The sequence below is a fragment of the Phacochoerus africanus genome, chromosome 4, assembly GCF_016906955.1.
Source record: "Phacochoerus africanus isolate WHEZ1 chromosome 4, ROS_Pafr_v1, whole genome shotgun sequence".
Taxonomy (NCBI): domain Eukaryota; kingdom Metazoa; phylum Chordata; class Mammalia; order Artiodactyla; family Suidae; genus Phacochoerus; species Phacochoerus africanus.
Genome location: NC_062547.1, coordinates 50,653,865 through 50,671,643, shown reverse-complemented (window position 1 = coordinate 50,671,643; position 17,779 = coordinate 50,653,865). Strand labels below are relative to the sequence as shown.

At 42.4% G+C, this 17,779-nt stretch overlaps 1 protein-coding gene across 2 annotated transcripts in view; it reads right to left on the bottom strand.

Annotated features, from left to right (window-relative positions):
• SBF2 (SET binding factor 2) overlaps positions 1-15,308 on the bottom strand; it is a 456,096-nt gene extending 440,788 nt beyond the window's left edge. For both annotated transcript variants that reach the window (XM_047776309.1, XM_047776310.1), the window contains exon 1: positions 15,104-15,308. In XM_047776309.1, the coding sequence (XP_047632265.1) occupies positions 15,104-15,158 (55 nt within the window). In that variant the 5' untranslated portion in view covers positions 15,159-15,308. The remainder of the gene's footprint in view (positions 1-15,103) is intronic.
• Positions 15,309-17,779: the final 2,471 nt, after the last annotated feature.

The following is a 17,779-nucleotide window of genomic DNA, read 5'->3' as shown; positions in this document are numbered from 1 at the left end:
TTGTCACATCCCACAAAGACCCCACAGCTGATCGGTGAAATGTGCTGATGTACACTATTACAGAATAACTCCAAGACTAATGAAATGGCAACATTATTTTCCAAAACAGACACTCTTTAGAAGGGAGTACTATGAGCTCACAGATACGTTTGCAAGCTGTATACATGTGCTTGAGATTCCAAGTCCTAAGGAACTTTCTCCCTACTGTCATACCTATTCCCACCCTCTCCAGCATCAACTTCTCTTTTTCTATCGATTTCCACTCTCCTTTCTGCCTTCGTGTATATTCAAATCTGTCCTATACATTTTTTTAACTCTCACTGGACCACACTATTTCTTGCAACTGAATTTAAACACATTGTATTAAGTACTAATCAGCCACACAACTCTAGGATACCAAAAAAAAAAAAAATACTCTTTTTATCCTGAGGAGGAAAGCATTTAAAGTTTTTCAACCAAATATTCTTATACATCAAAATTCAGATGACTCAAATAAATGGTCTCAACCTTCTGTCTTTACTTCCTATCCTTTCTTCTGTTTAAAATTTTGCAATTTGGAGTTCCCATTGTGGCTCAGCGGAAACCAATCTGACTAGCATCCATGAGGACAAAGGTTAGATCCCTGGCCTTGCTCAGTGGGTTAAGGATCCAGCGTTGCTGTGAGCTGTGGTGTAGCCGTAAGTTCTAGCATAGGTCGCAGACAAGGCTTGGATCCAGCGTTGCTGTGGCTATGGTATAGGCCAACAGCTACAGATTCGACTGGACCCCTAGCCTGGGAACCTCCATATGCCGCAGGTGCGGCCCTAGAAAAAGACAAAAAAAAAAGTGCCATGTGTTTTACAACACAGCACTCTAACTGAAACAATTCTGAAGTGAAACTGTCTTTAATATAAATTCTCAAAAGACAGTATCCTGTACTGGAATACAGACATCAGAAAATTTCTAGCCCAGGATTGTCACTCAACAGCTGTGTAACAATACACAAGTAAATTAACAACATTCAGGTAAGAGGGGGTAGGGAATGGTGCATGAGCACATTGATTCCTTATTCATAAATTGGATTGAATTAAATGATCTGTACAGTTAATTTTCCACTCTAAAATTTTATGAAACACAAAGATCTTCATTAACTCCACATGTCATGGATCTCTATCTGGCACACTAACACTGAGAAATATTCCCACACTTTCCCTGACTCTGGATTTCAATCTCCTCCATGACTGTGTACCTGGACTAAAATTAGCTACATTCGACAGAAAACTAACTTACAGTGCTTTAAATATACAAGGTTATTGTCTTTCATGTTAAAAAAAAAAAAATTCAGAGGCACCTAAGAAAATCCTACTATAAGGCATTAGGGACCAGGTTCTTTCTAGCTTTTTGCTCCTACATCCCTGGGGTGTGGGCCCTTATCCAGATGGCTACTGGAACTCCAGTCTTTATATCTGCATGCCAGTCTCAGGAAAGAAAAAAGCTAGGAAAACACACCCTTAGCCATAAGAATACTTTTTAGGATACTGCAGTCATCATCTCCACTTACATCCAAATGCCCAGAACTTATTCACACATTTCTCTCTGTTATTAACTTGAAAACAGTCTCTCCTGCATGGCTACATGACTAGGCAAAAATCAAAGTTTTTATTACCATTGAGGAGAAGAACAGCTATTAGGGAAAATGTCTCTCTCAAACTCTCTGACTCCTTCTATGGTTCCTTGTATTTTCCATCCTCCAACAATAATGTTCACCAAATATCAGTCCTTGGTTCTCTATTCTTCTCTCTCTAGTGTCACAGCTCCATCTACTCCAATGACTCTCAAGTCTTTGTGTCCAACCCCTACCTGTCCCTTCTGAAGTCTCCGTTTAGAATGGCTCTAAAATAAAACTCATTCCCTTCCCAACCAACAAAGAAAAATAAATAATTTAAAAGAAAAACATTTTGACCTTCTCATTTAAGTCATGGTTTCACAAGTACCCCAGTCCTTCAAGTGTGGAATTTTGAAGTCACCTATGACTCTTTCCACAAGCCAAGGGTCACAGTGAGCTTCTTTAAAAAACAAAACACAAAGAAAACAAATAAATAGGACTATAGGACTGACTATATGATATCTGGACAAAACAACGATTCAAGGGATACATGCACCCCAATGTTCACTGCACCACTATTCACAATAGCCAAGACTTGGAAAAAACCTAAATGTCCACTGACAGATGAATGGATTAGGAGGTGGTCCATATATACAACAGAATAGTACTCAGCCATAAAAAAGAACAAAATAATGCCATTTGCAGCAACAAGGATGCAAATAGAGATTATCGGACTAAATGAAGTCAAAAAGAGAAAGACAAATACCATATGATATCACTTATGTGTGAAATCTAAAATATGACACAAATGAACCTATCTATAAAACAGAGATAGACTCAGACATAGAGAAGAGACTTGTGGTTGCCAAGGGAAGACGGTAGGAAGAGGGATAGATTGGGAGTCTGGGGTTAGCAGATGCATATTATTATATTTAGCATGGATAGACAATGAGATCCCACTCTGTAGCATAGGGGACTATATCAAATCTCCTGGGATAAACCATAATGGAAAGGAATATTTTTTAGAGAATGTATATACGTGTATAACTAAGCCATTTTGCTATATAATAGAAATAAGCACAACAATTGTAAATCAACTATAATTTTTTTTTTTGGTCTTTTTTAGGGCTGCACCCAACGCATATGGAGGTTCCCAGGCTAGGGGCCAAATCAGAGCTACAACTGCTGGCCACAGCCACAACAACGCAGGATCTGAGCAGCATCTGCGACCCACACCACAGCTCACAGCAACACCGGATCCTTAATCCACTGAGAGAGGCCAGGGATCAAACCTGCATCCTCATGGATACTAGTGGGGTTTGTTAAGCACTGAGCCACCAGGGGAACTCCTATACTTTAAGTTTAAAAAAAAAATTAGACTTTATAATATTTATACACCATGTTCTTGGGACGTGCATTTATCAAACTGGCTTTGGCCCCCACAACTCTACTGTAATGTTCTAAAATCGCTATCCTAATTACCAAGTCTATGAGTTTATTTGTCAATGGCAGAGAATGTCTATGTCCCCTCCACGAAATGCATCTGTTGAAATGTAACCTCCCACGTGGTAGTATTTGGAGGTGACCAGGATATGAGGGCAGAGTTCTCATTAATGGGATTAGTGCCCTTATCAAAGAGACCCCAGAGAGCTCCCTTGCCCCTTCCACTATATGAGGACACAGTGAGAAGATGGCCATCTATGCCATCCTGAATCTGCCTATGCCTTGATCTTAAGATTTCCCAGCCTCCAGAATGGTGAGAAATAAATGTTGTTTCAGCCACTTAGTCTATGGTAATTTGTTATAGCAGCCCCAATAGACTAAAACACTATTTTCAGTCCTCATTATATGTGACATCTTCAGAGCATTTCACATTTATTCATCATTTCCTCATGCTCAAAATACTCTACATGCAGGGTTTCCATGATATGACTCTACCCTGGTTCTCTTACAATACATCTGACCACTCCTAATCAGTTTCCTGGCTGCTATCGCTCTATCTACCCCTTAAACACTGAATTTTCTCTTAAGCTACTCCTCTTTTCACTCTATACATTTCCTGAACAATCTCATTTTTTTCATTTTTGGCACCCAGCTGGCTCACTGCTAACTGCCAAACTAAATTTCTAATCATGACTTCTCTCCTAACCTCCTGGCCTACATATCTAAACACCTAAATGATTATAGGCAGGCACATTTAATTCAACACATTCAAAACTAAGCTCAGCATTTCTTTTCCACATCCAAATTCATTTCTTCTTCTAAATTGCCCATCAGCATTCACAGCATCATCACCTACCCAATCTCCCAGGCTAGGAACTGTTACCCTAAACTACTCTTTCGCCTTCATTTTTCACATCCACTCATTACTAAATTTTGTGAATTTGTTTTTTGTTTTTTGTTTTTTTGTCTTTTTGCCATTTCTTCGGCCGCTCCCACGGCATATGGCGGTTCCCAGGCTAGGGGTCGAATCGGAGCTGTAGCTGCCAGCCTATGCCAGAGCCACAGCAATGAGGGATCCGAGCCGCGTCTGCAACCTACACCACAGCTCACCGCAACGCCGGATCCTTAACCCACTGAGCAAGGCCAAGGGATCGAACCTGCAACCTCATTCGTTAACCAGTGCGCCACGACAGGAACTCCTAAATTTTGTGAATTTGAACTTTCAAATTTCTCTAGGATCCATACCTTCCCTTCTATTCTCACTACAAAAGTTCCTGAGTCGGAGTTCCCATCGTGGCGCAGTGGTTAACGAATCCGACTAGGAACCATGAGATTGGGGGTTCGGTCCCTGCCCTTGCTCAGTGGGTTAACGATCCAGCGTTGCCATGAGCTGTGGTGTAGGTCGCAGACATGGCTCGGATCCTGCATTGCTGTGGCTCTGGCGTAGGCTGGTGGCTACAGCTCCGATTCGACCCCTAGCCTGGGAACCTCCATGTGCTGCGGGAGCGGCCCAAGAAAAGGCAAAAAAAAAAAAAAGTTCCTGAGTTTTTTCACATTGGTCTTTCTCCCTCCAGTCCATTGTCATTGAGTCATATTTCTATGTTGTTTCTTGCTTTCCAAGAACCTGCACTTTTCAATAGACCCCAGTGTCTACAGAGTCAAGGCTAAATTCCATAGCCTAATACATACAGAACTTTCCGTAATCTGACCCCAACCCATTCCAGCATCAAAGCTTACCTCAATTCCCATGTACATTATACTTCTCTCCATTCCTGCAACAAGATATTTCACACAGTTACGTGTTTTTCTCTCTGCCTATAATCTCCTCAACCCTTTTTTCCACCTGGAAAATGCCTATTCATCCTGCATAACTTGTTTTAAACATCATCTCTCATAAGAAGCCTTCTCTTTCCCTGAGTAATAAAGTGGATACATCTCTTCTTTCGTCACTAATTATTTCAAGACTGCCTCTGTTAATGACTGAGTTAGCGATAGAATCTTACTTTTTACTCATTTATTTTTCTTCCAGGAATTAGCACAATACCTGGAAAGCAATAAATACTTGTTAAATCAGTGAATCCCAAATGGTTTTTGACAACTGGCAACAAAGAGCAACCAAGAAATCCTAACTACTTCACTACAGAATGGAGAAGCACAGGGACCCAAGCCGACTATGAATTACAATGGTTCAATAATAAACAATTATCAATGTTTTAAATGTCTCAAACTATGTCACTTTGTACTATGCATAAATATACCTTTTAGCTTATCTCACTTGTACTGCTTAAATAGAACTGATGAGATGCCCAGGAAATATTTCAAATGCTTTCTCTAATATGCTTAAGCAGGTTGATATGAAACAATGCAAGAAGTGGAGTTCCCATCATGAGTCCACTTGGTAATGAATCTGACTACTAACCATGAGGACGTGGGTTCAATCCCTGGCCTCACTCAGTGGGTTAAAGGATCTGGCATTGCTGTGAGCTGTGGTCACAAACACAGCTCGGATCCTGTGTCGCTGTGGCTATGGTGTAGGCTGGCAGCTAGAGCTCTGATTTGACCCCTAGCCCAGGAACTTCCACATGCAGTGGGTGTGGCCCTAAAAAGACAAAACAAAACAGAAAAAAGGAATGCAATGCAAGAACCTCAAATTATCATGATAGTTGACTCCAGAAAGTAAAAACTATAAGAAAAATATAGTTGGCTAAGGAACTACTAAAAGCAAATGAAATTTCCTCACTTTTCTGACGTAATACTTATGCAAAGTTTGGAAAATAAAGTCTTAATTTCAAATTGTCAAAATCAGGAGTTCCCATGTGGCTCAGCAGGTTAAAGATCCAGCGTTGTCACAACAGCGGTTCAGGTCAATGCTGTGGCACAAGTTTGATTCCTGGCCCAGGAACTTCCACATGCCACGGACATGACCAAAAACAAAAACAAAGGAGTTCCCGCCATGGCTCATCAGGTTAAGAACCCAACATAGTGTCTGTGAGGATGCAGGTTCAATCCCTGGGTCTGCTCAGTAGGTTAAGGTTCCAGTGTTGCTACAAGCTGCAGCCCAGGTCGCAGATGTGGCTTGGATCCGGTATTGCTATGGCTGTGGCGTAGGCCAACAGCTGCAGCTCCAATTTGACTCCTAGCCTAGGAACTTCCATATGCCACAGGTACAGCCATTTTAAAACACACACACACACACACACACACACAAACCACAAACAAACTATCAAAATCAACTTTGTCACTGTCATAAAAAAGTCAGTGATTTTCAAGCTATGTTCTCTTCAGCATTACAGCAGTATTTAGAAAAGCATAAAACTGCAAACAAGTTAAATATCCAATAATAAAGTGACTGATAAAGTTATAATACTCATTATTATTATTAAACCCACAAAATGCAATAATTTAGCTATTGAAGAGTATATTTTTCTGGAATTTTATAGAGTAACCTTTACTTACGTCATCAATGTTAAGGAAAAAATAAGATTATTCTGGGCATCTTTATTAACTTTTTCATAACTTATTTTCCCTTTTTTTTTTCTGTCTTTTTGTGATTTTCTTGGGCCGCTCCCGCGGCATATGGAGGTTCCCAGGCTAGGGGTCCAATCAGAGCTGTAGCCGCAGGCCTACACCAGAGCCACAGCAACTCGAGATCCGAACCGTGTCTTCAACCTACACCACAGCTCACAGCAACGCCGGATCCTTAACCCACTGAACAAGGCCAAGAATCGAACCTGCAACCTCATGGTTCCTAGTCGGATTCGTTAGCCACTGAGTCATGACGGGAACTTCCTATAACTTATTTTCAATTAAACTTTTTTATTTTGAGACAACTGTAAAAAATAATACAGAAATCCCATTTCTCTTTACCCAGTTCCCCCAACGATAATATCTTACAAAATTAGAGTAAGAAATCAATACCAGGATATTGACATTAATACAATTTACTTTCTTATTCAGATTCCCCCAGGTTTACTGTATTCATTTGTGTTTGTTTATTTGGTTCTAGTCAATGCCATCACCTTTGTAAGTTTATGTACTCACCATTCAGTCAAGATACAGAATAGTTCTACTATGACAAAAATTCCCTCGTTACCCATCTCCCTCCCTCCTTCTTTATAGCTTTTTGCATTTTCCATGTGTTCAGCAATTGTGTATTCATTCAATACATCTTTATTAAACACCTACTACCTGTCAAGCACTCTTGTTTACATACAATTCAAACAGTATGTATTAACTATTTTTTCTGGTTTATAAAAGTAATTTTTCACCCACACACCTATGGTCAATTAAGCTATGACAAAGGAGGCCAGAATAGACAATGGAGAAAAGACAGCCTCTTCAATAAATGGTGCTGTGAAAACTGGGAGAGCAACATATAAAAGAATGAAATACGAACATTTTCTAACACCATGCACAAAAATAAACTCAAAATGGATTAAAAATGTAAACATATGACCAGATACTATAAAACTCTTAGAGAAAAACATAGGCAGAACACACTTAGACATAAATCTCAGCAGTACCTTTCTTGATCCCCTCCTACAGTACTAAAAATAAAAACAAAAATAAATGGGATCTACTCAAACTTAAAAGCTTTTGCACAGCAAAGGAAACCATAAACAAAATGAAAGAGAACCCATGGAATGGAAGAAAATATTTGCAAAGGAAGCAACTGACAAGGGATTAATCTCCAAAATATACCAACAAGTCATGCAGCTTGATATCAAAAAGAAAACAAACAACTCAAAAAATGGGCAGAAGACCAAAATAGACATTTCTCCAAAGAAAAAAGATGGCAAAAAAAAAAAAAAACAGAAGAAAAGATGCTCAACATCACTAATTATTAGAGAAATGCAAATCAAAACTATAATGGGGAGTTCCTGTCGTGGCTCAGTGGTTAACGAATCCGACTAGGAACCATGAGGTTGTAGGTTCGATCCCTGGCCTTGCTCAGTGGGTTAAGGATCCGGGGTTGCCGTAGTTGCAGCACGGTCTGCTGTAGGTCGCAGACACGGTTCGGATCCCGAGTTGCTGTGGCTCTGGCGTAGGCCAGTGACTACAGCTCCGATTAGAACCCTAGCCTGGGAACCTCCATATGCTGTGGGAGCGGCCCTAGAAAAGGCAAAAAGACAAAAAACAAAATCAAAAACAAAAAAACAAAAAAACTATAATGAGGTATCACCTCACACCAGTCAGAACGGCCATCATCAAAAAATCTACAAACAAGAAATGCTGGAGAGAATATGGAGAAAAGGGAACCCTCCTACACTGTTGATAGGAATAAAAGCTGATGCAACCACTATGAAGAACAGTATGGATGTTCCTTAAAAAAACTAAATATAGAACTACCTTATGATCCAGCAATCCCATTCCTGGGCATATATCCGGAGAAAACCGTATTTTGAAGATACATGCACCCCAATGTTCACTGCAGCACTATTTATAATACGTAGGACATGGAAGCAACCTAAATGTCCATCAACAGAGGATTGGATAAAGAAGATGTGGTACATATATATACAATATTACTCAGCCATAAAAAGAATGACACAATGCCATTTGCAGCAACATGGATGAATTTAGAAATTACCATACTAAGTGATACAGAGTGTCGCTGTAAGACAGAGAAAGATAAATATCACGTGAGATCACTAATATGTGGAATCCAACAAAAAAATGATACAAAAGAACATAAAAACAGAAACCAAAAGATTCTGAAACCAAATTCATGGTTACCAAAGTGGAAATGTGGAGCAGGAGGGATAAATGAGGGGATTGGGATTGACATGTACACCCTGCTATATATAAAAGATAAGTAACAAGGATCTACTGCATAGCACAGAATAATCCATTACTCTGTACTGTGTAATAACCTATGTAGGAAATGAATCTGAAAAGAACGGGTATTTGTATATGCATAAACTGAATTACTTTGCTGTACACCCGAAACTAACTATACACCAATAAAATTTATTTTTTTAAAAAAGTAGTTTTTCGGAGTTCCTGTCATGGCGCAGTGGTTAACGAATCGGACTAGGAACCATGAGGTTGCGGGTTCGATCCCTTGGCCTTGCTCAATGGGTTAAGGATCCGGCGTTGCTGTGAGCTGTGGTGTAGGTTGCAGACGCGGCTCAGATCCCGCGTTGCTGTGGCTCTGGCATAGGCTGGCAGCTACAGCTCCGATTCAACCCCTAGCCTGGGAACCTCCATATGCCACAAGAGCGGCCCAAGAAATGGCAAAAAGACAAAAAGACAAAAAAAAAAGTAGTTTTTCAAGACAGGAGTTTTTTTTCTTTCGACTCAACTTTAAGATAGATACGAGGAGGTCCCATCATGATTCAGTGGAAACGAATCTGACTAGCATCCATGAACACACAGGTTTGACCCCCCTGGCCTCGCTCAGTTAAGGATCTGGCATTGCCATGAGCTGCGGTGTATGTCAGCGAGCTCCAATTCAACCCCTACACTGGGAACTCCACATGCCGAGGGTTGAAAAGATACTTTAGAAACAAAAATAGTGTAGTATGTTGAATGAATGATTTCAAGAACACTATGGAATTAAATATAGAACATTTCAGTATCATATTATTATGACTACCTTTTAGAAAGATGTAGGTAATAAAATCATACTAACTACTGAAGAAAGCTTTATAATAAAGGTTTGCAAAATCAATTAGGTTTATTATTCACTTAAAAGTGTACATAGATATAGTGGATTTTCTTCCAGTAAGTTTTTACATAAAAAGGACTACTCGGAGTTCCCGTTGTGGCGCAGTGGTTGACGAATCCAACTAGGAACCATGAGGTTGTGGGTTCGGTCCCTGCCCTTGCTCAGTGGGTTAACGATCCGGCGTTGCCATGAGCTGTGGTGTAGGTCGCAGACACGGCTCGGATCCCGCGTTGCTGTGGCTCTGGCGTAGGCCGGTGGCTACAGCTCCAATTCAACCCCTAGCCTGGGAACCTCCATATGCCGCAGGAGCGGCCCAAGAAATAGCAACAACAACAACAACAACAAAAAGACAAAAAAAAAAAGGACTACACAAAGGATACGACTCAAGATACAAAACTATCCAAATGTCTAAAAAGTGATTCACTTGCTCTTCAAAAGCTATTGTTAAGAAAATGAAAGGGCAAGCCACAGATTGGAGTATCTGCAAAATACCTAATAAAGACTTGTATCTAGAATTTTTTTAACTTAAAAATAATAAGCCAAACAATCTGATTAAAAAAAAGATCAAAAATTTGATCAGACTCTTTTACAAAAATATTCAAATGCAATAGGCACATGAAAAGGTGCTCAACATCATTAGCCACCAGAAAAATTCAAACTGAAACCACAATGAGATACTACCACATATCCATTGAAAATGGGGGGAGGGGGTTGTGTGTGTGTCTTTTTAGGGCTGTACCTCAGCATATGTAAGTTTCCAGCATAGAGGTCGAATCAGAGCTGCACCCACAGACCTAGGCTACAGCCACAGCAATGCGGGATCCAAGCCCCATCTGTGACCTACACCACAGTTCAAGGCAACACCATATCTTCAACACACTGATCAAGGCCAGGGATCAAACCCAAGTCCTCAGGGATACTAGTCAGGTTCACCACCGCTGAGCCACAATGGGAACTCCCAAAAATGGTTAAATTTTTTTAATAATACAAATAAAATTTAAAAGACTAGCCCTTAGACATTGCTGGTAGCAGACAGTTTGGAAAACAGTTCGGCAGTTTCACGTAAAGTTAAACAGACAATGATCATATGACCCAGCAATTCTTCCCTTAAGTATCTACCCAAGAGAAATGAAACCCTATGAACTTTCAAAGATCTGTATGCAAATATTCAGAATATTTGCATAATAGCCCAAAACCAGATACTCAAATGTCCACCAAGTGGCGAGGGGATAAACAAATCCTATTATATTCAGCAATAAAAAGGAACTGACAATATATACAAGATGGAGAAGTCTCAAACATATTTTTCTAAGTAAGAAAAGCCAGACATAAAAAAACTATGTAGGAGTTCCCATTGTGTTGCAGTGGAAACGAATCTGACTAGTAACCATGAGGTTGCAGGTTACTAGTCAATCCCTGGCCTTGCTCAGTGGGGCGGGGATCCAGTGTTGTGACGAGCTGTGGTGTAGGTCACAGACACGGCTCATATCTCGAGCTGCTGTGTCTGTGGCGTAGGCCAGCAGCTGTAGCTCCGATTGGACCCCAAGCCTGGGAACCTCCATATGCCACAGGTGCAGCCCCCAAAAGCAAAACAAAACAAAAAACTATGTAATTTCATTTATATGACATTCTAGAAAAGACAATAACCTAAGGATAGAAAATAAATCAACGACTGCCAGAGGCTAGGAAAGGAAATGATTGCAAAGGTGCACAGAGAACTTTTTGGAGGGAAGTGTTCTATATCTTGATTGTGACAGTGGCAACACTTAATGTATACATCCATCAAAACTTGCTGAACTTGTTCAGTTAAAAAGGTGACTTTTACTGCATGTATATTATACTTCAATAAATATGATTAAAGAAAAACTATCCCAAGTTAAAAACAAATAAATAAAAGCTACATCTTGCTATGGAGATTCTACAATTTTTTTTTCCTTTTTAAGGCTACACCTGCAGCATATAGAAGTTCCTGGGCTAGGGGTCAAATCAGAGCTGCAGCTGCAGGCCTAAGCCATAACCACAGCAATACCAGATCCAAGCTGCATCTGAGACCTACACCATAGCTTGTGGCAATGCTAGATCCTTAACCCACTGCACGAGGCCAAGGATTGAACCCAAATCCTCAGGGACACCATGCCGGGTTCTTAACCTGATGACCCACAACAGGAACTCTGGAGAGTCTACAATTTATAATAGCTTTTGGATTTTGTTACTTAAAAAAAAAACACAACCTTCCCTTTCCCTACTGTGGCATGGAGAACAGTCATTACAGCCCTGGGGCTGCATAAGGGTTATTAGAGCCCAAGTGAAAAAAGGACATGGTCTACATGGGGAGGAATGGCCAAAGGAGTTCAAAGTCCAAGCTCTCCAAGGAGGATGTCAAGGCAGAGGGACAACCTGGCATGGGGCAGTGGATACAAACAGAGTGAGGAGGTCACCTCCTTTCCCATGGAAGCAGCCCAATATCGTGTGAGAGTCTAAGAGGGGTAAGAAGTATACCCACAAGGAGTTCCCGTCGTGGCACAGTGGTTAATGAATCTGACTAAGAACCATGAGGTTGCGGGTTCGGTCCCTGCCCTTGCTCAGTGGGTTAACGATCCGGCGTTGCCGGGAGCTGTGGTATAGGTTGCAGACGTGGCTCGGATCCCGAGTTGCCACGGCTCTGGCGTAGGCTGGCAGCTACAGCTCTGATTGGACCCCTAGCCTGGGAACCTCCATATGCCACGGGAGTGGCCCTAGAAAAGGCAAAAAGACAAAAAAAAAAGAATATAACCCAGAAAGCCATGAATCTATTCAGATATAATTACATAAAGGAACACACTAAAAGCTTGATGGAAAATAAAATTTTACATAGTTTCAAGGCAGTCCGCACAAAAACCATTTATTAATTAACTATTAAATATTAACTTAATTTATTTGTTGTCTTTTTAGGGCCACACCCGTGACATATGGAAGTTCCAGGCTAGGGGTTGAATCTGAGCTGCAACTGCCGGCCACGGCCACAGCCACAACAGCGTGCAATCTGAGCTGAGTCTGCCACATACACCACAGCTCAAGGCAATGCCGGATCCTTTAACCCACTGAGTGAGGCCAGGGATCAAACCTGTGTCCTCATAGATACCAGTCAGGTTCATTACCTTTGAGCCACAATGGGAACTCTTCAAATATTAACTTTAGAGTGAAGAAGCCTAGTAGACATTGCTTATACCAGGTAATCAAAGTGAAAATCACCAATAATGGGAATTCCTGCTATGGCACAACAGGATCTGCGGTATTGCTGGAGCACTGGGTGCAAGCTCAATCCCTGGCCCAATATAGGGGGTTAAGGATGTGGTGTTGCCACAGCTATGGTGTAGGCTGCAACTATGTCTGATCCCTGGCCCAAGAACTCCTTATGCCACAGGGTGGCCACAAAAGAGAAAAGTGGGAGAGAAAGAAAGAAAATCCCCAATAATAGGACAAACTGAAATTGTACACCAGATAGAATGCAATGGGCAACACTTCTGTGATATTCCTGCCCAAATACATAATCTGTGTGTATCTAATCACAGCAGAAGAGATAATCCCAAAGGAGAGGCATACTGCAAAATAACAACTCTATGATCTTCATTAGGTCAAGGTTATGAGAGTCAAGAGAAGGTGAAGGAATCGTTTCAGATTGAAGTCATGCAGCAGATGGCCAAAAATGTATTGAAAATAAATGAAAACTTAATGAAATTCATCAACATCAAGAATAGGCATGCAAGCAGCAAATTCCTAAAGGTCAACTGAACTCAAAAGCCACCTCTGATGAGAATGTCCTATGACAAATAAATGCAATACATAATTCTGAGCTGGATCATTTTGCCAGTAAAGAGATTAATGGCATAATCATCAAAACTTGAACCAGTGTGAGAACTAGATGTAGTAGTATGTCAGTGTTAACTTCCTGATTTTGATAATTGTACTGTGATTATATGGAGGGTAATATCCTCATTTATAGAAAATACACACTAAAGCATTCTGGGGTGGTAGGGCAGGCATCAGGTCAGCAACTTTTCAAATGGTTCTGGGAGAAAAAAAGTTCTCTGTACTGTACTTGCAAGTTTTCCACAAGTTTGTGATTGTTTCAATTTTAAGTGAGAAAAAAATAACGTCAATAAACTTGAAATAATGTTAAAAATACATTGCTATTCTCCATATTGTTAATCTGGTTAGAAAGAGACAGCAAACTGCAAAATTACTATAAGGTAACAAAATGTTGGAGCCATGCATTCCCTTCTCTTGTTAACCTCAGTCAGGTGAAGAGTGGTGAAAGACTAAAGATATAAAAGGTTCCCACTAAAGGAAGTTATTAGGAGAGGAATAGTCAAAGGGGCAGTTGACCAAGAGTGGGTAGAACAATGGTATTCTGATGCTACAAATGCTGTAACCATCAGCAAAACACAATCTCAGCATCTCCTCCGAAAAATGAAGGGACTGTCTAGGTGACCTGAAATTCCCTGCAAATGAATTTCAGAACTTCCCTGATATAGATAGAGTGTACTTCCCCAACTCAATGTATTACATTGTGCTTAGCTACACAGTAATACAAAGCAAACAAACAAACATGCATTAATCCTGAATTCTCTTAAATTGCGGAAAGCCAATTAAAATGCAATGCATGTGCCAGATTGTTTCCAATGAGGAAAATTTTGCGATGAATGAAAAGAACAATTAAAACACACATTACAGTAAAACAAGATCACCTTCAGGGATCTGCTGACTGTCCTTACTTAAAAGACAAATAACCATCGCATTTGTCCTGAAAGAAAAGGGAGCATTTCCTAGAAATGTTCAGAAGTTCATGGACCCTTTCCCTTTCCCCGGGACCACGCGTTCACCGGCCCGGTGACTAGACCGGCCCCTACCAGCGCGGGGGTGAGGTAGCACTGGACTTTCAGCACTTCCTTTTGGAGAGGACAGCCCCCTGCGTCACTCGTTACTCACTCAGGATGCTGGGCAGAAGTTTATTCCCAAGGAACTTAGCACAGTTGGCTCCCGCCCACCCAGCCCAGCGGTCCTAGCCCAATCCCGCCGGCACCAGAGCGCTGCCCCTGGTACCCGGCCCGCTTCAGAGCGAGGGTCGCGGCACCCAGATTCACCCCGGCTGGGCCGCCCCAGACCGGGTGGACGCGGCCTCCTCCTCCTCCTCCTCCTCCCCCATCCCCTCATGCCGGTTCCTCACGCCCACCGCAAGGCTCAGCCCAGCCAGGAAGGCCGGACGCCGAGAGCCCGCTCCGCCGAGGCCGGGTCGGGCCCGGCCCTCCCAGCCTCCCGGCCGCCACGCTCGGCCCTGCAGAGCCCACTGGACTGCAGTCGCTGGGGGCGGGGGGGGGGGGCGGAGGCGGGGAGGCCCGGGGGCGGTGCCCGCCCCACACCCTTACCTGGCTTCTCATGGTCGTAGCCTACTACGATGAAGTAGTCGGCCAGCCGGGCCATGGCCGCAGCCGCCGCGCTGGAGAAGCGGGTGCCGGTCGCCGCCCTCGCCGCCGCCGCCCACCAGGCCCGGGAGGGCTCAGCATTTTCCCTGCAGCAGCAGTAGCTGCAGCGGCGGCACTTCAGCCATGTTTGACAACCGAGGCGTGCTCTGCGCCTGCGCCGCGCTTTGCGCCCGCTCCTCCCCCTCCCCCACCCGCGCTGGCTCCGTAACCCGAGCCCGGGCCGAGGGCCCACCCCCACCCTCACCCTTCGTTGGCTGCTGTGACCTCCAGGTTTGGGGAGTGGGCTTTCGGGCCTATTCCCATCTCGCGCTACCACTGCAGCCGCTCGGAGTGGTTCACTTTGAGGCTTGGCTGCCCCTTCGCGACCCACCTCCCCCTCCCCTATTTTTCCTAAAGCAGGGTGCCTTTCCTTCCGCCTTCTCCACTCCTTCAGGGTCTGGGAAGAGAAGACAAGGATGGTCTAGGGGTGACCTGGCAAGTTTGTTGCTTCCCCTCCCCCCACACACCTCCCTTCCCAAGACGAGATTCTCCCGCCCTCGACTGGAAGCATGGAATTTGCACCGCCAGGGCTTTTGCTGCACGTTTCCTGTTTATGTTGTGCAGATGGGAACTTTAGGAACATGCCACCGAGCAGGCGGAGGAGGGAGAGGCTTTTGCGCAATCTTCAGAGGCCTCGTGCTTTAGTGCTGGGTGGGCTGGGGGCGATTGGCCTGGGCTTCCCCCGGAGCCCTTGGGGAGGCTGAATTCCTCCGAAGAACGCGGCATCCCCGGGATCCTCCTGAGCTGCCCAGGGACAGCAGGGTCCGAGGTAGGGGGCTTGCCTCTCCCAAGAGAGCCCTTTCTGCCTAGGCTTTCGCTTCTTGCAGCAGTTCCATGCTCTTGCGGCTAGAGCAGGTGGTGACTTCTAACTTCCTTGTTTAAACAATGCAATTAAAATGAGTTAGTGGATCTCATCATCCAATCTAAGAATTACCTGGGTCGCTTTCTTTTTACTAGCACCTCTTATTGATCGTTTGGAATTTGGCTAGTGAAGCACCCAGATGAGCTTGCTTTGTCCTCTGTTAGTATCTCATGAAGTTTTAGTAGCAGGTTATAAGTGGTAGACTGAAGTTTTGGGAATCTCCATGGTTTGCAAATGTGATAATCTTTGTTCCTCATTATCACTAATATTGAGGATTTAACTCTTACCATTGACCAGACTTTGTCTAGTAAGTGCTTTAACAAATATGTTTAATGATGGAGTCCCTGTTGTGGCTCAGCAGAAGCAAATCTGACTAGCATCCATGAGGATGCAGGTAGATCCCTGGCCTCGCTCAGTGGGTTAAGGATCTGGCGTTGCTGTGAGCTGTGGTTTAGGTCACAGACTCGAGTCAGATCCTGCGTTGCTATGGCTGTGGTGTAGGCCAGCAGCTACAGCTCTGATTCCACCCCTAGCCTGGGAAACTTCACATGCTGATATGCAGCCCTAAAAATATATATATATATATATATACGTTTAATGAATAAGCATACAATTTACCCCAACCACCAGCAGGAAGCTGCCATGGCTCGAACTCTGAACTGAGAGTTCAGCGATTTGGTATCTCAGCTCCTGAAAGTTTGCTCTCATTGATCATTTCCTCTGTGTGGCACTTTTTTCACTTACAGTTTGAGAGGGTTGGGCTGCAGTAGAAGAACCGAAACTCTCTGGAAGGAGTACTTTAACTTGGGGAGTTAACTTGCAAATTGCTTATGGTTAAACTGAATCAGCCTAGTTGCAGAGATATAGGGACCATAACAGATTACTCTTGAAAATAATTAAACTGAAAAAGCTTCAGTCACATCTCAACTATGAATCCTCTCTATAACTTCCCTGGGAGCTCATCATCCAACTTGATCATTTTCAGTAACGAGTTATTAAATTTCCTTGGGAGGCAGCTCATTCCACTGCTTAACAACCCTATTGTTAGAGAGTTCTTCCTTATTATGTCAGAGTTGTCCTGTAACTTCCTATTTTGCTCTATAGAAATACCCAGAAAAAAATAAAATCTACCTTTGTATGATAGCCTTTCTGTTTTTTAAGACAGCTATATGTTCCTTTTCCATTTTATTTTTAAGTGAAATTCACATATAATAAATTGAACTATTTTGAAGTGTATAATTCAGTAGTATTTAGTACACTCACAATGTTGTGCAACTACCCCTCCACCTAGTTCCAAATATTTTCATCACCTAAAAGAAAACCCCAAACTCATACAGTGATCACTCCCATTTTTCCCTCCCCTAAGCATCAGATAACTACCAATTACTTTCTGTCTCATACAACACTTTGTGTCTGGATTCTTTCATTAAGAATGTTTTCCAGATAGATCTATGATGTAGCATGTATTAGTACTTCATTCTTTTTCATGGCTGCATAATATTCCATTGCATGTAGGTATCATACAAAGTCAAATTTATCTATTTTTTTCTTTTGTTTCCTATGCTTTGGTGTCATAACTAAGAATCCATTGCCAAATTCAAGGTCATTACAATTTTAGTCCTATATTTTCTTCTAAGATTTTCATAGTTTACTCTTGTTTTAGGCCATTGACCCATTTTGAGTTAATTTTTTTTTAAAGACTGCAGCATGTAGAAGTT